This window comes from Quercus suber, unplaced genomic scaffold, assembly GCF_002906115.3.
Source record: "Quercus suber isolate HL8 unplaced genomic scaffold, Cork oak 2.0 scaffold_35, whole genome shotgun sequence".
In the NCBI taxonomy this organism is placed as follows: domain Eukaryota; kingdom Viridiplantae; phylum Streptophyta; class Magnoliopsida; order Fagales; family Fagaceae; genus Quercus; species Quercus suber.
The window spans coordinates 1,715,880-1,734,849 of record NW_027069500.1 but is presented as its reverse complement, the minus strand read 5'-3'; the positions used below and the strand labels follow the sequence as shown (position 1 = coordinate 1,734,849).

At 34.7% G+C, this 18,970-nt stretch overlaps 2 protein-coding genes across 3 annotated transcripts; one reads left to right on the top strand and one right to left on the bottom strand.

Annotated features, from left to right (window-relative positions):
* Positions 1-359: 359 nt before the first annotated feature.
* Positions 360-8,207, top strand: LOC112028269 (pumilio homolog 1). 2 transcript variants are annotated; one of them, XM_065770725.1, is made up of 10 exons: positions 360-1,404; positions 2,193-3,429; positions 3,547-3,748; positions 3,830-3,971; positions 4,118-4,225; positions 4,753-4,965; positions 5,069-5,179; positions 5,840-6,034; positions 7,195-7,369; positions 7,765-8,207. In XM_065770725.1, the coding sequence occupies exons 1-10, from the start codon at positions 763-765 to the stop codon at positions 7,809-7,811; spliced, it is 3,072 nt and encodes a 1,023-aa protein (XP_065626797.1). In that variant the 5' UTR covers positions 360-762; the 3' UTR covers positions 7,812-8,207. The 2 variants fall into 2 exon arrangements, with proteins under 2 accessions (XP_065626797.1, XP_023916710.1); XM_024060942.2 differs by having other exon boundaries at positions 361-1,404; positions 2,193-3,748.
* A 2,616-nt stretch (positions 8,208-10,823) lies between these two features.
* On the bottom strand, positions 10,824-11,986 carry LOC112028268 (thaumatin-like protein). The gene is made up of 2 exons (XM_024060940.2): positions 11,792-11,986; positions 10,824-11,687 (listed from the first exon to the last, which is right to left on the bottom strand). Exons 1-2 carry the CDS (start codon positions 11,847-11,849, stop codon positions 11,011-11,013), a joined length of 735 nt encoding a protein of 244 aa, XP_023916708.1. The 5' UTR covers positions 11,850-11,986; the 3' UTR covers positions 10,824-11,010.
* Positions 11,987-18,970: the final 6,984 nt, after the last annotated feature.

Here is an 18,970-nt window from a genome sequence, read left to right as displayed (position 1 = left end):
CCATAACAAGCAAAAAAATTGAGAAATCTACTTTCCATGATGATACAACATAAAAATCCTATATTTTTGCCATACATATCTTCCATTGACTCCCTACATAATAAGAATCACAATTCACAACCAAATCAGATATAAAAAAATAAAAAAAGAAAAAAAAAAACCCAACGTGCCAATGCATATCAAGCATATCTGTATTTTTTAATTATATAAAAAAAAAAAAAAAAAAAACAAAAGCAAACCAAAAACAGTAACCCAACTTACATATAATAATCCTAGTAAAAAAAAAAAAATGAAAAACCCTAAAAGACCTATTGTAAGAACAAATCCCCTTAGAATTGATCATAGCCGTTGAAGAGTATATCCAACGGCTCAGATTACTCCACTGCTTGTGCTTATCACTCCCCCCACTCTCTTCTCGACTGCACTGTCTCCGTCTTTTCTTTCTTTTTCTCTCTCTGAAAATGGCGGAACTCATTGTTGATCATGTTCACTATGTACTCTCACTCCGATCTCTATCTCTTTGACTAAATTGCAACCCAAAAATCCAAACTTTAACTTAAACCCATATTTTTTTTTTGGTTTCTGCAAAATTTTTGAGACATGGGTTTGTGATTTTCAGCACAAAAGACAAAGTCTTTGAAGCTTTTGCAACATACCCATTTGAGTTTTAACTATCTTGAGCTGATTCCCAGCTCAAAGTTTCAAACTTTAAGCAGTTTCAGTGTCTGTTTGATTTTTTTTTTTTTTCGGTTCTCATATGTGATGGTCACTGATACTTATTCAAAGATGGCACCCGATGTTTCGGTGCGATCGGTGCTTAAAAACAGTGAATACAGCGAAGATTTGGGGTTGTTGATGAGGGAGCAAAGGCGGCAACAAGAGGAGCTGAGTGATAGAGAGAAGGAACTCAGTATGTATCGAAGTGGGTCGGCTCCACCGACTGTGGAGGGCTCTTTGAGTGCTGTGGGGGGCTTATTCGATGCCTCGGCGGTGATGGGGTTCAAGAAGAATGGTGGGAAAGGGGTTTTGAGTGAGGATGAGCTTCGTGCTGACCCGGCATACGTGAGTTATTACTATGCGAATGTGAATCTGAACCCGAGGCTGCCTCCTCCGCTTCTTTCCAAGGAGGAAAGGCGGTTTGCGCAGCGGTTGAGCGGCGGCGGCGGCGGCGGCGTGGCCGGTTCGGTGGTGGGAGGGATTGGTGATAGGAGAAAAGTCAGTAGAGTAGGTGGTGAAGAGGGTAGTAATGGGAATGAAAACCGGTCGCTTTTTTCAGTGCAGCCGGGGTTTGGAGGTGAGGAGAATGGGAAGGGTGCTGCAGCTGAGTGGGGTGGAGACGGGTTGATTGGCTTGCCGGGGTTGGGGCTAGGGACTAGGCAGAAGAGTATTGCAGAGATCATTCAGGTGAAGTTATAGTGACTTGTAATGGTTTTGATTTAATTTGGTTTCTACGATCATGAGTTTTAGATACTTTTATGTATTTGATATGTGATTTTTGTTGCCTGAATTTGATATCCTGGAGTTTATGTTTCTCTTTCTGTTCTATGCTTGGCAGGGTTAATCATTATGTTCATTTTGAACTTGTGTGTTGAAGAATGAGTGATTGATGTAATTTCTTTCCATGTTGATCTATGTGGACCTGGTTTTATCAATATTAGGTCCTTGTGATCAGCAGTGATATTTGATCTTCCTAAAAGAAATTAAAATCTCTTTCTCATTGACTTCAATATAGATATTTTATGTAATTTTTTGTTTTTCTTACTTTAATCTGCTCTCATGTTGGTTCACCAATTGCATAATCTCTCAATGTGTTGAAGAATGTGCCTGTTCGTGTTATCTATACCAGTGGCCCTGTTCTTTAGCTAAATGTTGGTGGTACCTCTGAACCTTGATCTGGTGAGAAGCAATTGGTTCATAATTAGATAGGCACCACATTGGAAGAGTAAAATGTCCTTGCACTAGTTTGAAACAAAGTTAAAAAAAAAACATTGCGATTGGGTTGAATACTGATATACTGTATCCTAAAATCATGATCTTATCAAAAGTGGGTCTTTGTCTTATATCATATATGTGCTTCTAGTTGTTCTTTTAGTTGATTTTGGTATATGCTACATTCATGGCATGTGCTGAAAGTTCTGCTTGATTTGCCCCACTTAAAGCTGCTGGCTTTATGGTTTAGTTTTTTGATGCAGGAGGATATACATGCATCTGTTTCTAGGCACCCATCTCGCCCATCTAGCCGAAATGCATTCGATAATGGTGTTGAAACTTCAGAGTCCCAGTTTGCTCATCTGCACCATGAAATGGCATCTATGGATGCTTTGCGTTCTGGTGGACATAAGCAGAGCGTGTCTGCCACCCAAAATATTGGTTCTTCGGCTTCTCATACTTATGCTTCTGCTCTAGGTGCCTCCCTGTCAAGAAGCACCACCCCTGACCCTCAACTTGTGGCTAGGGCACCTAGTCCTCGAATTCCACCTGTTGGGAGGGCTAGCTCTATGGATAAAAGAACTATCAGTGGTTCAAACTCATTCAATGGTGTCTCACCTGGTTTGAATGACTCTACTGATCTGGTCGCTGCTTTGTCTGGCATGAATCTGTCAACAAATGGTTTGGAAGAAAAAGAGAACCATTCAAGGTCACAACTGCAACATGAAATTGATGATCACCATGACCTGTTCAATTTGCAGGGTGATCTGAATCATATCAAACAACATTCATACTTAAACAAGTCTGAATCGGGGCATTTTCATCTGCATTCTGGCCCCCAATCAGCCAAAGGATACCCAATGATTGGAAATAGCAGTGGGGCTAGGATGGATCTAAACAACTCTTTCTTAAAATCTGAAGAGAAAGTAGAACTTCAAAAGAATGCCGTTTCATCTGCTAACTCTTACTTGAAAGTACCATCTACACCAACTCTTAATGGCCGAGGAAGTTCACCTTCTCACTATCAGAATTTGGATGGTATGAATACCTCCTTTCAAAACTATGGCTTGAGTGGCTATGCCATTAATCCCTCATCACCATCCATGATGGGTAGCCAGCTTGGCAGTGGTAGTCTGCCGCCATTATTTGAAAATGCTGCTGCTGCATCTGCATTGGGAGTTAGTGGGATGGACTCCAGAGTATTGGGAGGAGGTTTCTCTTTAGGACCAAATATGTTGGCAGCAGGAGCTGATTTGCAGAATCTTAGCAGAGTTAGAAATCACACTGCTGGGATTGCTCTTCAGGTGCCGCTGATGGATCCATTATATCCTCAGTACTTGAGATCGAATGAGTATGCTGCTGCACAGGCTGCTGCCCTTAACGATGTGGCACTAGATAGGGATATGGGTAATTCGTACTTTGATTTAATTGAACTCCAGAAAGCTTATCTGGGGGCATTGCTTTCACCTCAAAAGTCACAGTTTGGTGTTCCCTACCTTGGTAAATCTCCTAGCTTGAATCATGGTTATTATGGAAATCCAGCATTAGGGCTTGGCATGTCATATCCTGGAAGCCCATTGGCTGGTGCTCTTCTGCCTAACTCCCCTGTTGGACCAGGTAGTCCTGTCAGACACAGTGAGCGAAACATGCGTTTTCCTGGGATGAGAAATATAGCTGGGGGTGTCATGGGAGCTTGGCATTCGGAAGCTGGTGGAAACTTGGACGAAACTTTTGCATCCACTTTACTAGATGAGTTTAAGAGCAATAAAACTAAATGTTTTGAGCTTTCAGAAATAGCAGGCCATGTTGTCGAGTTCAGGTATTTACTGCTTGTTAAACTTTTTGGGCTGTTGGTGACCTCCAAAAATTTGACCCTTTAATTAAATACCTTCTTGAACAGTGCCGATCAGTATGGGAGTCGATTTATTCAACAGAAACTTGAGACTGCCACATCAGAGGAGAAAAACATGGTTTTTGATGAAATTATGCCCCAAGCTCTTTCCCTAATGACTGATGTATTTGGTAATTATGTTATTCAGAAGGTAATTTTTTTAAAATCATTTTGCCTTTTATTTTCAAGTAGTCTGTGTTATTGTTTTTTATTTTGTAGAAACACGTGGGAAGTGCTGGTGATGAAATTGCGTGGATCAAATTTGTTTATGGCTAACAGTTTTTCTTTTGTGTTCAGTTTTTTGAGCATGGAACTCCCTCCCAAATAAGAGAACTGGCTGACCAGCTCACTGGTCACGTGCTGAACCTTAGCCTTCAAATGTATGGCTGTCGAGTTATCCAGAAGGTATGGTCATTCAATGACCTGACTTATGAGAGTTTTACATTGTGTCAACCCATCCTTCATATTTGCTTATTTGTGTTTCTTGCATGATCTTCAATAGTGGTATCTTCTACCTTCTTATTTCAACATGCGTTGACAAGACAAGCTTTAAAGTGTTATATAATATTCTTTGGCTATTGGGGAAAACCATGTCAAACCGGCTGTTTGAGAATGGTGAATAAGACATTCCTTTTTGAAGAGTTAATAGACACATGCAGGAATCTCTCTAAACTAACTTTAAATAGCAGATTGCACTTTTGAGATATTTTAGTTCTCCAATTAGATGAGTTACTACACTAACATTCTTTAATTCAAATTGTAGAGAATGAGATAGCAGCTTAAATCATTCTGAATCTATGTATTTAAGATACGAAGCCTTGAAATTTTCTCTTTAGCGAACATGTCTTCAGTTATTTTTGAATGCTGATTATAGAAGTACAGGTATATTGACCTTGCATTAAATCTTGACATTCTTTGATTGTACTCTTCAGGCTATTGAAGTTGTTGATCTGGACCAGCAGACTAAAATGGTCAAGGAGCTGGATGGCCATGTTATGCGTTGTGTACGTGATCAGAATGGGAACCATGTCATCCAGAAGTGCATTGAATGTGTACCTGAAGATGCAATCCATTTTATTGTTTCAACATTTTATGATCAAGTTGTGACGCTGTCTACCCATCCATATGGTTGTCGTGTCATACAGGTGAAGAAACTCTGTTTTTATATGGAGAGGGGAGTGGTGTGGGTGTTTGTGATTAAAAATGTAAGAATTTTATTGCTGAAGTGTTATCACTATCATATGACAGAGAATCCTGGAGCACTGCCATGACCCTAAAACACAGCAAATAATGATGGATGAGATTTTGCTGTCGGTTTGCATGTTGGCACAAGACCAATATGGGAATTATGTTGTTCAGGTTTGTTGTACTTCTTGGAAGCTTGTTGCTCATTACAATTTGGACTAATATGGGGTCATGATTGTTGGTTATTGATATTGCTGTTTCCTAGTTCTCAATGTTTCCAAAACCATTAGACTTCATTAAAATGAATAATTGCATGTCTCCTTACCTTGACCTTGACTTGTCCTACCTTTCAAATTCCTCAGTTAAATGGAGGGATAAAGAAAATAATGTGCGCGCGCGTGTGTTATAGTGATAATTTATAACTGCCTTGGACAACAGTCATATATTCCTCCCATGAGAAATGGTACTTCCTCCTGAATTGCGCATTCTGTGGTTTGTTTACTTGATGTTATTTTTCAAGGGCTGGGTATACTTCCAAACACCCTACCACCACCAACCTCCACCTGCACCTTTATTGTTTGGCATAATTATTCACCTGTGGTATTGCCTATTATAAAGAGTAATGTGGGCACCCCTAATGTGCTTGCTACCGTTTGGCCTGTGTATTAAGGCCCTCTTATTCCTTGCTTCCAATTTACTCTTGATGGATTCATGCATGCCCGCTATTCTTGGGTTGCAATTGAAATTATAACTGTATGTGTTTTTTCCATTGCTCTCTACTTTAACTCACTTGTTTTGTGAAAGTATTTTGATTGCTTTTGTAAAATTGTACAGCATGTGCTGGAGCACGGAAAGCCACATGAACGTTCATCCATAATTACTAAATTAACTGGTCAGATAGTTCAAATGAGCCAGCAGAAGTTTGCCTCCAATGTTATAGAGAAGTGCTTGAGTTTTGGAACTGCCGCTGAACGCCAGGCCCTGGTTACCGAGATGCTTGGTGCCACTGATGAAAATGAGCCCCTTCAGGTTTGTTAACCATACAATTGCTCCCTATCATTAAATAAATATACTACATAGCCTGTTGAGGTTTCTGATTGCTTTAGTAATCTCAAGTCCTTTTAAATAAGTGCCTCTTAATATTCCCTTGCAGGTAGAATAGTTTGGTGTCAGAACCCTGCCCTTCCCCATCTCCCAGGCTCCCCACCCCTATCTTCTTCTAAAATTATGCCATAGTGGAAGATATGAGAAACCCCTGTACTGAAACAGATAGTGCCTTTTGATATGGGGCTAATAATGCCAATTGGATGGTTAACCTTAGATTATTGAAGGTTTCTATTAGTATAAACTAGTTATTAACTTCCTACCTACATATTGGTACATTTAAGGATATACACTATAAAATACATATCAAATGTTCATATCCAAGTTAACAATATCAAAGCTCATGTTTTGAATTTTTGTCAACTCTTGAAAAATCATTGTAAACATTTGGTAGAGTATGTAAATTGTTCATTCTTGGTTGCTCCATTTTTGTTAAAATAAAAAGAAAGTAAATTGTTGTCCTAATATACTTAGCGGGTAATTTTTGCTATTGTGATGTAATGAATTTATTTAATGTTTTACATTTTTAAATAAGTCATACAAATTGAGTGAGTTATTAAGAAAATATATTGAAAAGGATCACTTTTTAGAATATTGTAAAATTCTCATTAATGTTTATATTTACATTAATAATGCGTTTAAGTAAGAAAATTTGGATTAGTTTCAAAAGGGTTGGAAGTAGTTTTAAATGGGCTTGAAGTAAAATGGGTTAGAAGTAGTTTTAATGAGCTAGGAGTATTTTAAGTAGGAAGGACAGTTGGTAGAAAATTAGAACATGTGAATTCTGACTGGAATGGCATTTGGGACAAGATTAAAGTTTAATTAGATTCTAAAATGGATCTTTATTGAGTTTCAACTTTAATATATTGTATAGATTAAGGGTGTTTGATGTCTCCCTTGGCATCTCCAAAGCTATCTTAAGTGTTCTTGTAGCTTTGTCTAATTTTTTTTAAGTGAATCAGGTATTTGGGTTGTTAGATTAGCAGTTCCTGAGGTTTTCATGCTTGAACATTTTAGGCCATTCTATGGGTCTGTGAGGGATTTCATTTGCTAATGATTTTTGGTTTCTGTCTCTATGGATATAGGTGATGATGAAAGATCAGTTTGCGAACTATGTTGTACAGAAGGTGTTGGAAACTTGTGATGACCAGCAACTTGAACTTATACTAAATCGAATAAAGGTCCATCTGAATGCTCTGAAGAAGTATACATATGGGAAGCATATAGTAGCACGTGTAGAGAAACTTGTGGCAGCTGGAGGTTTTTATTCTCTCTCTCTCTCTCTCTCTCTCTCTCTCTCTCTCTATATATATATACTCATTTTTTTGGTCTATTTTCTTGTACGCAAGATGACTAGAATATCACCTTTTATGCAAAACTTTCATGCAGTAGATATTTTTAACACCTAATCTTGTAAAATGTTCATTGTTTGTCAATAAATTAAGCATTTGTGAGAACTTGAATATGTTAAGTATTTTACTTATTTTGTGATATGTCCCCTTGTTGGTTTTAAATCTTAAATTATTATTAATTGACTAGGGGAAGTTATGTTATGATTATACTGATATTATTTATACCTGAGTCTTCAATGCTTAACCAGCATGTTAATAGCTTTCTAACAGGGTGGTTAATTTTTTTTTTTTTTTTTTTTGCAGAAAGAAGGATTAGCATTATGAATCCACATCCTACTGTGACGGCATAGGAAATGAAGTTCTTGTACAGCTAACTGAGGATAGTATGAGCACCCTCTTCTTTTTCTCGTGTCTAGTATTGGCTTGGTCTATCTATTCTGGTAGATAGGAGCCGACTGAAAATAAAATTGCTGCTTGTACTTAAAACTGTACATTGTTAGTTTGAGGATATACCTAGAATCAGGCTAGCTGAGGCTCAGACGGTGAACAAACCTGATGCCCCTGGAGGAGATAAAAATTAGCGTACAAGTTTTAAGGGTGTAAAAAGGGAGGAGGTAGTGAATCTGTAACGGTGACTGTACAAAATGTTACCAGGCGGAGAGAGCCGTTGTGTTTAGGAGAGTCCAGAAATTTTCTTATGTATGGATTTATTTATTTTCTTTTATTTAAAGAACTTTTTCAATCCACTTTATGGCTGAGTCATATGCTTAAAAATTATTGATCTGTAACATCAGTGCTATTTTATATGTTGCTAGTTATGATAGGGTGGATTGAATAATGGTGAGTTGTGGCTTGTTAATTGAGTTGGCAGTTCATGACTTTCTTTTTTGTTAGAATTGGTTGTTTATGTGAAATATTTGCTTCTTGATGTACTCCATGTTTTGGTTACATAATGTGAATGAGATATTTCGTAACTCAATTAATTAATTTATGTCAGTAGTTGCATGCAAGGCAAAGTGTCCGGTGCTGCTTGGAATGCAGCAGACCCTTGGTAGTACTAGTTTTCTTCCATTAATGGAAATATTAGCAGAAAGGCAACTATAACATTTAATATGTTGTTGTCAACGACCTTTAGGTTATAAATGATGCTTCTCACCCAATGAATATGGTGGTGTGGTGGGTGAGCTCTCACATTTACGTTCCTACAGTGCACAAGTTGCTTTTTAATTAGCAAAAGCATTTATTGTTTAGCAAAACGGCGTTGGTTTTGGTTCGTTCTTTGTTTAATGCAACCATTTTAGACTAGCTTTTTCTATGTATCATAAACACTGAGATTGGAAGGATTTCCTTACATTGAAGAGAGAGGCCGACAAGGGAGAGGATAGAAAATGGGGTGGATGAAGTTTTTCACTTGGGTCAATTTATTGTCATACCAAATTGAGGAGAAAAGGGGAGAGAGAATGAGAAAGAAAATAAAATAATTTCTGTACTTTTTCATCATTTTACTTCTAATAATAAATATAAAATAGTAATTTATTCTTTATTCTTCATTTTTGCATCATTTCTACCAAAAACACGGGTAGAAAACAAATATTTTTAATCTTCTTATTTTTTTCTGTCATCTTATTTCTCTATCATTCCAACCAAACAAAACTTGGGAGTAATTGGTAGATGAAACAATAAATATTAAAATTCAAATTAAGAGTAACTGATCTCGTGTTGAGAGAATTAAAAATGAATATTTTTTGGTGTATTGATGAACTGTACCAAGTTAAGTGTACTGAGGTATCGTTCATTTGTTATTGTTGCATATTTAAAATGTTGAGCTTGATGCATGATCTTTCTAAGTGGATTTAGCTATATTTTTGGCTAAATGTCATTTGGAAAGCTTGATGTTAATGCTTTTACGTGCCTTAATCCTTCTCTGATAATGCCATTTGTTTTGAGTTTAGTTTGTTTAAAATTATGCATCATGTCTTACCGATTCATTTTGTATATAGTTTTGTACGTACTTTTATAGTAAAGACTATAGTCCAATTTATTTTATGGTTCAAATTAAATATTACAAATTTAAATTGTCACTGTGTGAAATGAAAAGGATCTTGTTGCTTAAATCCTTCAACATCATTCTCTGCAATTGAATACCTTTTTATTTTTTATTTTTTATGCGCAAATGGGAGATCAAAGTCGCTGCAGCTACAGCTGACTGCGTTTTATGGAACACTTTTTCTATCACCCCATGAGTATTGTGTATAACAGAACATTTGCATGTTTGACACAACTGAAAAAATAGCCCACTCTCCTTTGCAAGCAAAATCAAGTTTTGGCCAGCAAGGCGAAATCTATGACTGCAGTTCCAAATCAAGTGAGAGAACCCAAAACAAATTTTGGATCCATCACTCCTTACTAGATATCTTTTCAGGTATAGGCATATTTATGATAGTTGATGAACATATCTTCTTTGAGAGAAGGTATCTGTCCATTCTTAAATGCTATAGCCAAACATGAAAATGCTGCCAAGATTTGGTATGTATAGTTGTATACTTCACTCCGTTTTAATACACAAATAATAATTTAGACTCTTGAGGAGTAAGCTTGATTTCTTGAGGTGAAATCTTGGCAATTTTGCTGGGGTAAAAGCATAGTAATAGTGAATGGGTACACAATTTTATTACACAGTTGAAATGATCAAAAACCTACTTATTTTTAACCAATTCGTCAAACATATAACATAAACCCACCACAAATTTCTCTGGTCCAAATTTTCAGCTCATAATAGTATGGGTTGTGTTAATGTGCACCTTATGGTGCTTGTTAACAACAACTTTATAAGCTGTGAGACCAACTTCATAAAAAGAACAAAAAATATTAAAATAGACAGTGTGATAAGTTTTATGCATTTTTTTTATTTATTTAATTTTTTTATTAAGTGAGATTTACGTTAGTCCAACCTTAATAAGCACTGCACGGTACATATTAACATTTGCCTAATAGCATTAGCAAAACTCAGAAGCTTCCTTTAAACCCTTTGAAGCAATGAGATGCATTTGACAGTACTTGGTAGGAAAGCCAAACAGGGTTACTAAAAAGCTGTAGGGCTCTGCTGTGCTCCTACCAAAAAACCGTCCTCTACAGTTTGTATTGTAAACTTGAGGACTGATCTAATGTACTAAAATCCAAACTTGACTTTAGATATTGTTTCAATTATCAGCATCCTAAATTAAGGTACCAAGTATTTGTACTTTATGGTTACCCTAAACCAACTTCAAATCCCTACTCCTTCATTGTAACTATTGAATTTATCAAAAAAGTTGGCTAAACCTTTAACAATGCAAATTGTACAGAAAATTCAAAACGATATGAAGAACAATTGATGATTAAATTGAAAAGAAACTTCCATAAATAACAAATGAACTTCCAATCTCCAATTACTCACAACAGTGAAAAACTTGGAACGGTAGGAACTCCAAGTCTAGTAGACATCAATGATAACAACAACAAAGTAAATATAGAAACAACTAGCGGCTAGCTCTTGACCAAACATCTTTATCAATTCGGAGGGCAAAATGTGATAACATACCTAGGAGCCCTGCAAGTCTTAAGCGCAGTAGAATCATCAAATGCATAACTATAAGCTCGTGGACAGATGGCCTTAAAAAGATGTGCAAAAATAGTTGGCTTGCAACTTTTTGGATTTGCAAACTCTCCAGTACAGCAATACCTATCTGTTTTAGCAGCCAAACAAGCACTTTTACAAGCCACAACTTTCCCTTGTCTCTTTATCTCCAAAGCAGATGGGCAACAAACATTCAAATTAGCCTCACAAGCCGCTACACCACATCCCACACCACCACCTATAGGAACCATTGAAACTGGCAAGTTGAACCCATCAACCAAACTCACATCATAGTAATGCAAGCTTGATTTAGAGGTTCCAAATGTCATTTCAACAACTGTGGCCGGAGGAACTCCACCAACGCCTTGGCAATGCAAAAGGCCAGCACAGTCACCAGTTTGGCATGAACCTTTGCCGGTTTCTTCATCAAAGCAACAACCTTGTCTGCCCCATACTCTTCCAGACCATCTTTCCGGGACTTCAAACACTACTTCCTCACCACTATAGAGATGAAAGCCACCATCTTTGGGGGTTAAATGGCCTGCAGTGGCAAGAAGTCCAGGCCATATGTTTTCCTTGCAATTGTTCACTATTATGAGTTGTGTCCCATCTGCAAAACAAAGTTAACAACAGGCAACAATTTAAGCTTTTCAACTATACCATACATATTTGAAAGGTTTTAAGATTGTCATGTTTTGAGAGAAACGAGTTTACCTGTGAAGGAAAGGGTGTAGAGAATGTAGAAGAAGAAGATAACTAAGGAAGTTGGCATTTTGTTCTTCTTAATTTGTTTTGGAATTTGGATAGGAACTGATTGCTTGCACTTTTGTGTTTTGAGAAAGTGACCGTAATAGGGAGAGTGAGAGTGGGGAAGTGGGTTCCTTCTTTTTCGCAACCATGAAATGATACATCCGTAGAAAAAAAGAAGAAGCAAACTGCGTGATGTTTTAAACAGAGACAAAAACTGGAGGACAACGAAGTAAAATTACATGTCTAACTGGTTCAAAACAACGTCAATTTTCTGGTTCAAAAAACCAACTGCTATCTCCACTCCCACTAACAAAAAAAAAAAAAAAAAGTCCGAGAAAAAGAACACGCTTTCTTTGGCAAAACTGCAATACCTAAAGGTTTGGCTTTAAATTTTTCTTTCATATGTAAAGGCTCTGTATATATTTTTTTCTTACCATGGTTTCGCTCCAATGCTGTTGGGAGAAGATTTCTAACCGAGTTTTCCAAAGGTCATTAGTTTTTTACTTTAATTCACTGTTATTTCCCTTATTTTGCAAGCTTTTTTTTTTTTCAAAAAACAAATGGATATTGTATGTCTCACAGAGGGATTTGATTTTACCGTTTTAGGATCTAAAATTTTGGATTGTGAGGTCTTTATTTGATAACATTCTGTGCAAACTTTATTGCAATAAAATAGTTTGTAATTTTTTTTTCTCTTTTTTTGGGTTGACTTTTTCACAAATTTATTGGATTGCATAAAAGCCAAATTGAATGAGTTCCGGTGAGAGACACTATTACTTGATTGCTCATTTGAAGCAAAGCACACAGATACTGATGTATAAAACTGCACAACCCAGTCCTAAAGTTGGGGCTTGAATCCAGGTTGTTTTCGCAGAAATTCAGATACTGATGCGTACATGAATTTGGGTTGTGGTGGGTCTAGAAAATTACAATTAGGAATGATAGCCTCGAGTGCATAGTGTAGCGGGGGCTGTTTTGTTTTCCTGTCCTGTTTGTATGGTATTAAGGTAGAGCTGTTTTAGTAGGTCATTTGTTTAAGAAATGTTATGTTTATAATATTTTTAAACAAGTCTGTGAGCTAGTCATAGTATTTTGTAGGGTTTAGTTTATTTAGGATTAGGATACTTCGGTAAGATTTTCTTTAGTCAAATCCAAACTATATTTCTCTCCTCTTTGTATGTCCCACTTCCCATCAATCACTCAATCAATATATATATATATATATATATAAATATAAAAGCAGAGGTCTCATGTGGGAGTGTATGAGATCATGCCATATTCTAATATTGCATTTAACTTCTTTACCCAAAAGATCGTGTTAACTTCTATATATATATATATATACATTTTTTTTTTAACTGTTAGCATTTACATTACGTAGAACTCCATTCTCTGTCTTCTCTTCAAAAGCTTAGCTGTTGTTTCCTCTTCTTCTACTAGATTTACTCGTTTCAAATTGCCAACCTCTCTTTCTTCGTCATAATTAACATGGCTATTCTTATGTTCCTATTTTTATCTATTAGAGCATTCGCAGCAGTGGATGTAAAATTTTAGCTATTTAGCTACACAAAAAGTCACTTTATCTATTTTACTTACACACATGTTACAGCAGTGGATCTATTTGAGCTTTTAACATAATAAAATAATATAAACATCACAATAAAATAATATAATCACTACAATAAAATAATATACCCCACCATTAGATACAATCACAGCCACAGCCACAACCACCATCATCAACGCCACCATCACCACTAGTCCACAGTAGGAAAAAAAAAAAAAAAAACCCAAATCTTCGATCGGCAGCGTGATAACCATTGGCGGCGTGAAAGAACCAATATCCACAAGCAAGCACTCCAATCAGCGACAAGCTCCATGGGTTTCCCAGTCAGGCACTCCGATCAGTGGCAAGCTCCATGGGTTTCCTAGTCAGGCACTCCGATTGGCGGCGAGCTTCGTGGGTCGGTGATCGGAGTTGAGAGAGTGAGACCGGAGTTGAGAGAGTGGGCTTGAGTCGAGCTTCGTGGATCGATGACCCAGTCAGGCACTCCGATCAGCGGCGAGCTTCGTGGGTCGGTGATCGGAGTTGAGATAGTGAGACCGGAGTTGAGAGTGAGCTTGAGAGATGAGAGTCAATGAGAGAGAGAGACGCATGAAAGAATGAAAAAAAAAAAGGGAAGGTGTATTATTTTAATCAACCGGCTGAATAAAATATAATTTTTTTTTTGCTCTTAGCTACAGTGCACATCTATTTATAGATGTGCACTGTAGCAAATTATCTAAAACTTTAACTTTTGCCTCCACTACTGCAGCGTAATTTTTGTGTTTGTGGAGCTAAATTTTAGCAATATAGCATTATAGCTACATTGTTGCGAATGCAAGTGAAATGAACCTAAGGGTCATTGCCATAATATATTTAAATTCAATTACTATCTCTCTTTCATGTCTTCTCTTCATCAACGTTAAACCCGTCAATAAGACTGTGCCCACAAAAAGGAGAAAGAAAGATGATTGCTCCTCAGGAAGAAAGCAAGAAAGAACTTCAAGGCTAAGACATTCACAGATACAAAAGGAGCAATCTTCAAAGGCCAGACCTAACTTGCTTTTAATAGAAGGTTAATCATTCTTCTTCTTTTTAATACGAATATAGTGTCTCTATATTTATGCAAATTTTTTTAATCCCTTTGTTTGTTTATTTTATTTGAAAGATCAACTTTATGAACAGAAAAAGTTATTGTATGTAATGTGTTTAATAAAATTTCTCTAAGAAAGGTGATTTGTAATCCTTTGATTCAATCTCTTAGAGTGCTACAGTCTTCAATATATGTGGTAATTTGTAATTTTTTTTTAGCCAAAATTAAATTAAATTTCGTGTATAGGTTTTTATATTTGCTATAAGACCTAACATTGTTGCTATATTTATCATGAAGTGTGGTTTGTGAGTTTCTTATTCATTTCTTCACTACTGAATATTGATGACAAAACTAGATCTTTATTCTAGTGAAGACCCTTTCCGCATTTGATGTTACAAAAGAAAAGACTGCGTCTTAATTTGTAGAGGGCCAGGATGATTCTTTTTATGTTCGCAAGCACTCATGGCCGGCCCTACACATTTTGGAGCCTAAAGCGAGAACTAAAAATGGAGTCTTTTTTATACTTATATATTAATTAAATTAATGTTTATTTAATATATTTATATTATAATATATTTCATTTAAAATCTATTTTTCTTGCCTTTTGAGATGCAAATTGCCTTTCATCATTATTTTCATTTTCTTATAAATTATTTTGAAGTTCATTATCAAGATTTGTTGTATTGCAAAATTGAACATCATTGTTATCTTGCAACTGTATCATTTCATTATCTTCTAACTCTTTTTGGTGAATTTCTTGCTCATTTGTGATATTTTCATCTAAATTTTGTGTTATATTTTGTTTATTAATAATAACAAATTTATCCATTGATCCTTTTTGAGACTCAATTAATTTTTCTTCTTTTTTTCTTTTTTTAAGTTTTTCATATCCAGATGCATATTTTCTAGTAGATATTTCTAATCAAACAATATATTTATAAAGACTAAAATAAAAAATAAATTTCAAGTGTAGAACAAATGAGAAATAGAACTTGATTTATATAAAAAGTATTGTTATAGTTTCATCGAACAATAACAAGTTTTTAGCAATCTCAACCTGCATAAATAAAGACTTATTTAATATATATATATATATATATATATTACTATTTAAGGGGCTGCACCTGTTTGGACCGGATTTTTTTTGTTCCAAAATACCCTTATTTCTTTAGGTTTAAGTACAGATAAAACTAAAGGATAATTAGGTAAAATATATGTCTAACTTGCACTAAAATATTGCCTACAAAATAGGAACACTCTCTCACTAACCCACTTTTATTGTTTTTTTTTTTTTTGGGAAATACTTTATTATTATTTAAAAGGAAAAAAACACCCCACGTATTGATGGTTAAAAAAAAAAAAAAAAAAAAAAAAAAGAAAAAAAAAAAGAAAAGATGTACTGATAAAAAAAAAAACTAACACATGTAAATGTCCACTAACCCACTTTTATTGCTTTTTTTTTTTGAAATACTTTTTTACTATTATTTAAAAAGAAAAAAAAAAAAACAACCCACCTACTGATAGTTAAAAAAAAAAAAAAAAACTTACACACGTAAAATGTGGGTATTCAATACATCTACAGTTATTCCCCCCCCCCCCCCCCCAAAAAAAAAAAAGAAGCCGTACACCCATAACAAAAACGTTATGGATGTGTAGTAAGTGGCTAACTCATTATTAATTTACAAAAACCCATAACAAACAGCTGTACACACACGTAAAATGTTATTAATTTACTACGGTATCAAAAACGTTACGTACCTTTTCTTGGTTTTAAAGGTAGTTGATAAATTTCCTTTAACACACACACAAAAAAAAAAAAAAATATATATATATATATATGAGCCTTTGATCGTATATTAAAAAAAAAAATAGTTGAAAAATTTTAAATTTAAGCTTTTATTTACTTATTTTATGAATGTGTAGTAAGTGGCTAAATTTTAGGATTAAAAAATATACTACTATTTAAGGGGCTGCACTTGTTTGAACCTTATTTTTTTTGTTTCAAAATATCCTTATTTCTCTAGGTTTAAGTACAAATAAAACTAAAGGATAATTTGGTAAAATATATGTTTAACTTGCACTAAAATATTGCCTACAAAATAGAAACACTCTCTCACTGACCCACTTTTACTGTTTTTTTTTTCGAAATACTATTATTATTTAAAAAAAAAAAAAAACCCCACGTACTGATAGTTAAAAAAAAAAAAAAGAAAAGTAAAAGACGTACTGAAAAAAAAAAAAAAAAAAAAACTAACACACGTAAATGTCCACTAACCCACTTTTATTGTTTTTTTTTTTTGAAATACTTTTTACTATTATTTAAAAAGAAAAAAAGGAAAAAAAAACCCACGTACTGATAGTTTAAAAATAAAATAAAATAACAACACGTTAAATGTGGGTGTTCAAATACATCTACAGTTATTTTCCCCCCCCCCCCCCCCCCCAAAAAAAACAAAAAAAAAAAAAAGCCGTACACCCATAACAAGAATGTTATGGATGTGTAGTAAGTGGCTAACTCATTATTAATTTACAAACAGTCGTACACATAACAAAAACCCATAACAAACAGCCGTACACACACGTAAAATGTTATTAATTTACTACGGATCAAAAACGTTACGTACATTTTCTTGGTTTTAAAGGTAGTTGATAAATTTTAAATTTAAGCTCTTTTTAACTATTGTTATAGATGTGTAGGAAGTGGCTAACTTTTAAGATTAAAAAACTAAATTTACGGATTAAAAAAAATTGATAACTGTTGAGCCTTTCCTTTAACACAAAAAAAAAAAAAAAAAACTATGAGCCTTTGATCGTATATTAAAAAAAATAGTTGCAAAATTTTAAATTTAAACTTTTATTTACTTATTTTATGAATGTGTAGTAAGTGGCTAAATTTTAGGATTAAAAAACTAAATTTTAGGATTAAACAAAAAATGATAACTGTCATAAATAAAATTAAAACAAAAAAAAAACAAAAAAACAACACCACCAGTTGAAAATGTCAGCCTTTTACTGTAAAAAATAAAATAAAAAGGTATAGTTGTTAAATTTTAAATTTGAGAACTTTTTAATTTTTTGTTATGGATTTGTAATGCATGGCTAAATTTTAGGATTAAAACACTACATTTTAAATAAAATAAAATTTTTTTTAAAAAAATCTACAACAACACCCAAACAAAAACAAACATGGATCTTGGATGCTTTTCATTTAACAAAAATAAAAGAGAAAAAAAAAATACTAACACAAAAAAATGGCAGCCTTTTACCGCAACAAAAATAAATAAAAACGATTAAAATTTTGTACTTTGTTTTTTTATGGATGTGTAGTAAGTGGCTAAATGTTAGGATTAAAGATAAGTACTAACAACTAATCTCTGAGCACGCGCATGAGAGACTTTTCTATTTTTTGGGGAAAAAGTTAATAATTTGCGTCTATTATAATTTGAGATTATTACATTTTTCAATCACAAAAAAATCTAGGAGTGTGATGAGTATTATGCGTTTGCAAGTGAAATAATTTTTCATTATACTCCTAGGTTTTTTTGTAAATGAAAAATGTAATAATCCCAAATTATAATAAATGCAAATTATTAATTTTTTCTAAAAAAAAAAAATAGAAAAGCCTCTGAGCACCTGCTTTATAATAGATGCAAATTATTAACTTTTTTTTTCCAAAAAATAGAAAAACCTCTGAGCACGCGCTCATGTGCGTGATGCACGAGGCTAGTTACCACTAATTAATATATATATATATATATATAAACACAAGATCAAAATTAAAAAAAAAAAAATTAAGCACAAGCATAACAAAAATTTAAGCACATCCATAACACAAGGCTTACTAATAAGACCCACCCCCAAAAAAAAAAAAAACACAAAGCAAATCCTATCTATAACCCAAAAAAAAAAAAAAAAAAAAAACACTTAAGGCCCAAACAAACGTGAAGTTAAACCCAGTCCAGGCAGCCGTAGACTGATAAACAAAACCAGGGCCCAATCTTGTTATCTTAACAAATAAAATGAAGAGAAAGCCTAGTGCCCAAATTTTTATACCTGAACCTGATAGTGATACGTTGAGCAGACAGCAGTTGCGAGAGGCGGAGAGTAGAGAATCAGATTCAGAGAAAGAATGAGAGAGGCGGAGAAACCGAGAAAGCTTGCTTGAGCACTTGAGAGAGGCGGTCCAGGCGGAGGTCCGGAGGAAGCTTGCTGCCTTGCTTGAGCTGTTGAGCAGAAGAGAACACCTAACCAATCACTAGAAGTATCTTCTCAAATCAATCTCATAGTGTCAGCTATTTGGCTTAATATGTTTCTGTATATCTTCACATACGTTTATGCTTTTGCTTAATGGAGTTTGATAGTTTGACAGCTGAAAGTTTCTTCTAATGATATATGTACTAATCTTTCCAGTTCTTCAAACAGTTTTTGGCTTTCCCTGACATACATCAGAGGGTGTTTGTGCTTTCATTGTGACCAAAGATTAGAAACCATTCTCTATTCACTCTCC